The following is a 6,418-nucleotide window of genomic DNA, read 5'->3' as shown; positions in this document are numbered from 1 at the left end:
TCAGGCAAGGCCACCTGCATTTATTTATTGAGCAGCAGCACTGTGCCCGGCCCAGGGGACCGGGCCCTCTCCCGTTCCCCCTTAACAATTCCCCTGGCCCTGTGGGAGGGCCCCTTGTCTGTACAGCAGCACCTCAGAGCGGACAGAAGGTTGCTGTGTCCATGAGCGCATCGGACTCCAACCCTGCAGGGGAGGCTGACTGTGCCCATGTACTCCTAGCTTCTGTGAGGGCAAAGTGGGGACTTGAACCCGGGGCCTCAGGCATCACATCTGGAGCCCTTTCATTCTATGCCTGCCTCCTAAGGGGGTGGCAGGGAGGCCGGACCCCGGGTCCTCAGGCTGGGGGCCCTCTCCATCCACCCACTTTCCTCTCACTCCCTCTCTGGGAGCAGGAGCCGCTCGGGACTTTGGGGAGGGAGGGTTTCCGGGGCCCCTGGGTTGGAGTGGGTCACGTTGCATTGTGTTCATGACCATGTAGCTCATGTTAAAAATTAAAGTTTTTGGCTTTTCTAACCTGGCTCACTCTGCTCTGTGCTGAGAGTTCTATCTGGGAAGCCGAGGGTAGCTGGTATTGGAAGGAGCTGAGCGCTGCTCAATGCCAGCAGGCCCCACCATGGGGACCGTGGGGCACATCCCAGGAGCCCTTCCAGAGATGCAGGGCCCGGGGCATGGGGTGGGAACAGGATTCCAGGTGAACTCAGCCATTACAGATGTGGAAACTGAGGCCCAGCTAGGGGAAGACATTTCCCAAGGTCACCCTGAGGGCAGTTGGCAGGACCCAGATCTCAAGGCTGCCTTCCCACAGCATTTGACTAGGTCCAGATGCCCCTTGTCCTTGGTGGGGGTCGGGGGCTTGCCAAGGACAAAGAACATCAGATGGGGGGAGGGGAGGGAGGGTGTGCTTCATTCACACATGGGCCAGTTCCACTCTACAGACTGAGCAAGAGGATGAGCGATCATTTAAATAGTGCAGATTTGTCCACTCCTCCACACGGGGACAGGAGCTGCTTCCTTCAGTCCATCTGATCCCTGCGCCTCTCCTGGTGTGAACAGCCGGCCTCGCTGCTAGAATCCCAGGGTTGAAAGTCCCGCATTGTCCCTTACAACACGGAAAATCTGCCTCCTGTCTCAACAGAAACGGCCACCTGTTTCCACTCGGGAGGGCTAGCCGGTGACATGGGCCTGCGGAGAGCCTCTCCTGGGTGGCCACGCCTTCCTAAAACAGTTCGGACCACTGGGATTTGCACCTACAGGGACGTGCTCGTGCTTAAGGTGCGGCTTTAATGGATTTTTGGAGAGGAGGGAGGGGCTGGCCACAGAAGGGAAAGACGCACTGCTTGTGGCAGAAGATGGCCCTGAGGCCAGGGCCCCTCACCCCTCTCCAAGTTCCGGGGAGCACGCTCTGACAGGTGAACCTAGCCCCTTCTGTTCCATCCACCCTCGGGGTGGGGTGGTGGGGGGGGCCGGTACAGGCCTGTCAGATGGACTTCCGCCGGGCCAGGGGCCTGCCCGCCCCGCCGCCGCCCACAGCCCCAGGGCTCGAGGGGGGCGAGAAGGCCAGGTTGTCACGGGCCCCCAGCTGCAGCTGGTGCACGCGGGACGACACGGAGGCGGAGACCCCGGCGCGGACTGGGTGGCGGGGCGGGGAGCGGCCGCGGCTCTCGGGCGCCCCCAGGCGGAGAGGGCTGGTGCGGCGGGTGGCGCGCTCGGGCGCGTCGGCGCTGGCGGCCAGAAAGCGCAGGACCACGAGGTTGAGAAAGGCGCCGATGACCGTGAGCCCCAGGAGGATGTAGAGGAAGCTGAAGGCCACGTAGGGCGGCTTTCTCTGCAGCGCCTCGTCGCTCTGCAGCGCCACGAAGTCACCGAAGCCGATGGTGGTGAGGGTGATGAAGCAGTAGTAGTAGGCGTGGAAGAAGGTCCAGCCCTCGAAGTGCGCGAAGGCGGCGGCCCCGAGGGCCAGGGTGGCGGCGCACACCAGCAGCCCGGCCACTACCATGTTCTCGGTGGACACGCGCGGCCGCCGCAGGCCCAGGCCGCGCTTGGCCGCCAGCAGGAGGCGCCGCACCAGCGCGTTGAGGCGCTCGCCCAGGCTCTGGAAAGTGACCAACGTCAGGGGGATGCCCAGGAGCGCATAGAACATGCAGAAGACCTTGCCCGAGTCCGTGCCTGGCGCGGCGTGGCCGTACCCTGGAGGGAGAGCGGAGGGGAGAGGTGGTGAGCGCCGGCCGCGGCCGCCCTGCCCGGGCTCCCTCCCCAGACCCGGAGCCGGCGGCGCAGCGTCTTGAAATGCTGCTTCTAACTAGGTCATTCCCTGCCTCTGAAACCTTGCGTGGCCGTCCCTAATCGCCCCAAAGTGTAAACAGCCCAACGTCCCTCGACTGGGGAACGCGTGAACAACCTGCGGTACATCCATACAATACAATTCTGTTCAGGAGCAGAAAGGAAGGAACGAGGGTTACCTGCGGCCACAAAGGAGGGGCGTCAGCCGCGAGACCACGGAGTGGAAGGAGCCAAGCTCAAAAGACGGCGCCCTCCGTGGTTCCACTTAAATGACATTCTGGAAACATTCTGGCAAAACGATGGGGGCAGAGAGGAGATCTGTGGTCTCCAGTCCTCGTGGTTGGAGGAGGGGTTAACCAGAAAGGGGCATGACAAATTTGGGGGTGATGGGAACATCCTAGCCTTGGTGACAGGCCTTCACTGTCAGAACGCGCAAGCGGCTGCTACCCTGAAATATGGTGTGTCTCGCCGTGTGTCAAGTATGCCTTGATTTAAAAATCAAGCAAAATCTCCCATGGTGCCCCAGTACCCACAGGGTAAAGCACCTACCAGTTCTCAGTCGGTGTCAGGGCTTCTTTGTGATGTGACTCCCAACGCCACCACCCTGCCCCCGTCCAGCCCCACCCCGTGTTGTTCCCCAGCCAGCATGCCCCGCCTCCACACGCGTCTTCTCACGGGTTTTCCTCCCCTGGATCGCCCTTTCCCTGCTGCCCTCGTCCACAACCTCCCGCATCCTGCTCCAAGCCAGCCCTCACCAAACACATCTTCAGTCTGGTGTCACCGTTCTTCATTAGGTGCCCTCGACTGCTGGTGTCGGGGACCTACACGTTGAGGGAATGAGCATTCCTGGAGAGAGGAGCGAAAGCTTTCCTGGTGTTCTCGAAGGGGCCCATAACCCAGGAAAAGCCCGAAGAAGATGCCCCTTCTAGCAAATGGGCATCATCTGCCAAAATGTAAATACACAAATGCTTGGCCCTGCATTTCCAGTTAGGAAGTTAGTCCTCCAAGATACACATGCGTGTAAAGTGAGGTGTGCACGGGGAGGGGGCGCATCACTGGAGCATGGTCACTCGTGAAAACTGGATAACCTAAGTGTCCTTCAGGAGGGGCCTGGTAAAAGAAATCATGGTGCCAACCAGATGACAGAACCCTACACAGCAACGGTTCCAACCAAGGTTCATTTTGTCGCTGAAGGGGGCATTTGGCAATGTCTGGAGCCATTTTGGGTGTCTGTGGGTGACATTTGGTGGCTGGAGTTTCATGGGTGGAGGCCACCCCCCACCCTCCAACAGAGTTATCTGGTCCAACATGTCAGCAGCCCCAGGGTCGAGAAATGCTGCTAAAAAAGATGACACAGCTTTTTAGGGATTGATTTTTTTAAATCGCAAAAAAAAATATTTTAAAAAATCTTTTTACGTTCTTTTATTTATTTTTGAGAGACAGAGAGGGACACTACGAGCAGAGGAGGGTCAGAGAGAGAGGTACAGAATCAGAAGCAGGCTCCAGGCTCTGAGCTAGCTGTCAGCAAAGAGCCCGACGCGGGGCTTCAACCCACGAACCGTGAGATCATGACCTGAGCTGGTCAGACGCTCAACCGACTGAGCCCCCCAGGTGCCCCAAAAATCACCAAAAAAGTGAAAAAAGAAAGTGCAAGACAAAACAGTGTGTATAACCTAATGTCTATCTATGTGTGTGCATTTTAAAGGAATACACAGGCGGAGAATATATGTGAACGGCTGCATGGAAAACTGGTAACTGTATTTGACCCAGGGAAAGGAATTTATGGGTTGAGGGACAGCCTGAGAGGGAGACTTTCTTTTCATTCTCTACCTCGTTGTGTATGCTGTGTGCACATAGCATTTATTCAGAATATCGACACTTCTGTGTGTCTCTAGTCACCAGTGCCCTGCTCAGAGCCTGACACAGATGAGGGACCCAATAAGAGCTTAATATCAATAATGCTCCTCATCAATAATCACATCAAACTGAAGGGGGTGCTGAGTGCAAGACAGGGGATCTCTTTAGCAGTAAGACGCCAGGCAGTGTTGTTTCCAGCTGTTCGGGGCTAGGTCAGGCTTTGACAGAGTGAAACGAACAATGGCAATAACTAAACATGCTAGGTACTCTACAGAGATCATTTTATTTTACACTCCTAATTACTGTATGCGATCTTATTATCCCCTTTTGGCAAATAAGGAAACTAGGCTCAGAGCAAGGAAGGTGCCCAAACATCATAAGGTCTGAGCCATTAACCACTCTCCTCCATTGCTTCTCGGTGCCTCTCTTCTATCCGTGCAGAGCTCTAGCTCCTGAATTCTGGCGCTGGGCAAGGCTGGCTTTTGCAGCCCGGATCACATAGCCCGAGCTGGCGCCCCCCGGTGGCCAGAAAGGGCAAAGCTCCGGCTCTTTCCAAACGGGGTCCCTTTCCCCAGGCCCCCAGGTGTCAGGGAGGAACAGCCCGCAGAAAAGACCAAACCCAGCTGTAAACCCTCCAGATAGCGTGAGGGAGGGCAGAAGAGGTGGAGGGGGTCCTATACCACTGGACATGGCAACAGGGAGTGTCATGGGCTGAACTCGGGTAGGGAAGCAGGGGTGCCCATGTTGACAGGAGGAGTCATAAAGGGCTGAATGGGAGCTGGGCCCACAGCTGGCAAACAATGAATTGTTATACGGTTATTATTACCAATTAATAGTGCCTATTTGGCCTCAGGCACCTTGCCAAGCATTTTACACACTTGACCTCATTTAAACCTGGCAACCACCCAGTGAGGTAGCAAGCACTGCATTTGCAGTTGAGAAAACCAGGGCTCAGGGAGGTACATTCAATTGCCAGAGAAGACAGACAGGAGGCAATAGAGATGAGAACAGAACTCTGGGCTATGTAATTGCAGAACTCGGGCTTTTAACCCACAGCTCACATTCACTTGCAAGAGCATTAGGAAAAAACTTTCTCCAAAGCTCAGATTTCCACAGTGGTGATCCAGGCCCTAGGGGGTGCCTGGACATCCACAGCTGGACCCGGGGAGCAGCTGACACCCAGCCTGGAGCCCTGCAGGGCCTGCTTCTCTCCTTTCCTGCTTCCCCAGGCTTCTTCTCAGCAGGTACCAGCCAGACGGTAGCCATGGCAACGGCTGCCGATCCAGATGCTGCAGAGAAACTGCTCTGGATCCCCGAGGGTGAGGTCCAAAGCTTGTGGTAATCAGTCATTCCTTCAACAAATATTTATTGAGTGTCTACTATGCGCTCGGCTGGGTACACTGCAGTGACTAAGACGGACTAGATCCCGTTCTCCGGGAGTAACAGAATAATAATTATAATACAAAAATCAATCTCTCTCTCTCTCTTTCTCTCAGTGCTTTGTATGTGTCAGGCCCTGCGCTAAAACTTTCTGCATACATTACCTCTTTGACAATAATTATCTCGGTACAGCCCCGAGATAGGGCCTATTGGCAGCCCCATTTTACAAAGAAGAAAACCGAGGCTCAGAGAGGTTAGGCAACTTGTCTGAGGTCACACAGCTAGAGTGATGCAGCCAGGCAAGGAAGCATCCCATCTCCAGCCACTCGCGCTTCGCCCCGCTCCACCTGTCCCCCGGCCCCTGGAGGTTTCCCGAGCACTCCCGCGTGCCACCTCTGGGCGAACTTGAACTCCTGACTCCTCCCAGCCCCGCCTGCGCGGGACGCCGTCCCCTTCTGGCGGAGGGAGGCTGAAACGACTGGTCCACAGCCACCCGGCCGGGCAGGGGCAGAGGAGGGGCTGGAGCCCGGGGGCGCCGCGGGGCCGCTCACCGATGGTGGTGATGACGGTGATGGCGAAGTAGAAGGAGCCGGCGAACTTCCACTGGCGGCCGGCGCGGTGCGGCTCGGCCTGCAGCGCCAGGCGCTCCAGCTCGCGGTAGTCCTCGGCCGAGAAGCCGTACTTCCTCCGGAACTCGCCGCGCTTCTGGGCCAGCAGCCGCTGGCGGCCGCGCTCCGCCTCGGACTCTAGCGCGTCGAAGACGGCGGCGCCCACCAGCAGGTAGGACAGGATGCACAGGATGAGCGCGGCCGTGCGCACGCTCTGCTTCCTCATGGCGCCGCCGCGGGCTCCGCGCCCCGGGCCCGTCCATGCGCCCCGACGGCCGCCCCGCGCTGCGCCC

At 57.7% G+C, this 6,418-nt stretch overlaps 1 protein-coding gene across 1 annotated transcript; it reads right to left on the bottom strand.

Annotated features, from left to right (window-relative positions):
* KCNK15 (potassium two pore domain channel subfamily K member 15) lies at positions 1-6,393 on the bottom strand. The gene is made up of 2 exons (XM_029917257.1): positions 6,069-6,393; positions 1-2,187 (listed from the first exon to the last, which is right to left on the bottom strand). Exons 1-2 carry the CDS (start codon positions 6,349-6,351, stop codon positions 1,478-1,480), a joined length of 993 nt encoding a protein of 330 aa, XP_029773117.1. The 5' UTR covers positions 6,352-6,393; the 3' UTR covers positions 1-1,477.
* Positions 6,394-6,418: the final 25 nt, after the last annotated feature.

Source organism: Suricata suricatta, chromosome 12 (assembly GCF_006229205.1).
Source record: "Suricata suricatta isolate VVHF042 chromosome 12, meerkat_22Aug2017_6uvM2_HiC, whole genome shotgun sequence".
In the NCBI taxonomy this organism is placed as follows: Eukaryota; Metazoa; Chordata; class Mammalia; order Carnivora; family Herpestidae; genus Suricata; species Suricata suricatta.
This window is presented reverse-complemented; position numbering and strand designations above follow the sequence as displayed.

What these genes read in the sequence shown, in the direction of transcription:
- KCNK15 (XM_029917257.1), bottom strand. Translation starts at nt 6,351, where the DNA reads ATGAGGAAGCAGAGCGTGCGCACGGCCGCGCTCATCCTGTGCATCCTG. An exon ending in CACCGTCATCACCACCATCG is followed by an intron (nt 2,188 to 6,068) that starts GTGAGCGGCCCC and finishes CTCTCCCTCCAG; the next exon opens with GGTACGGCCACGCCGCGCCA.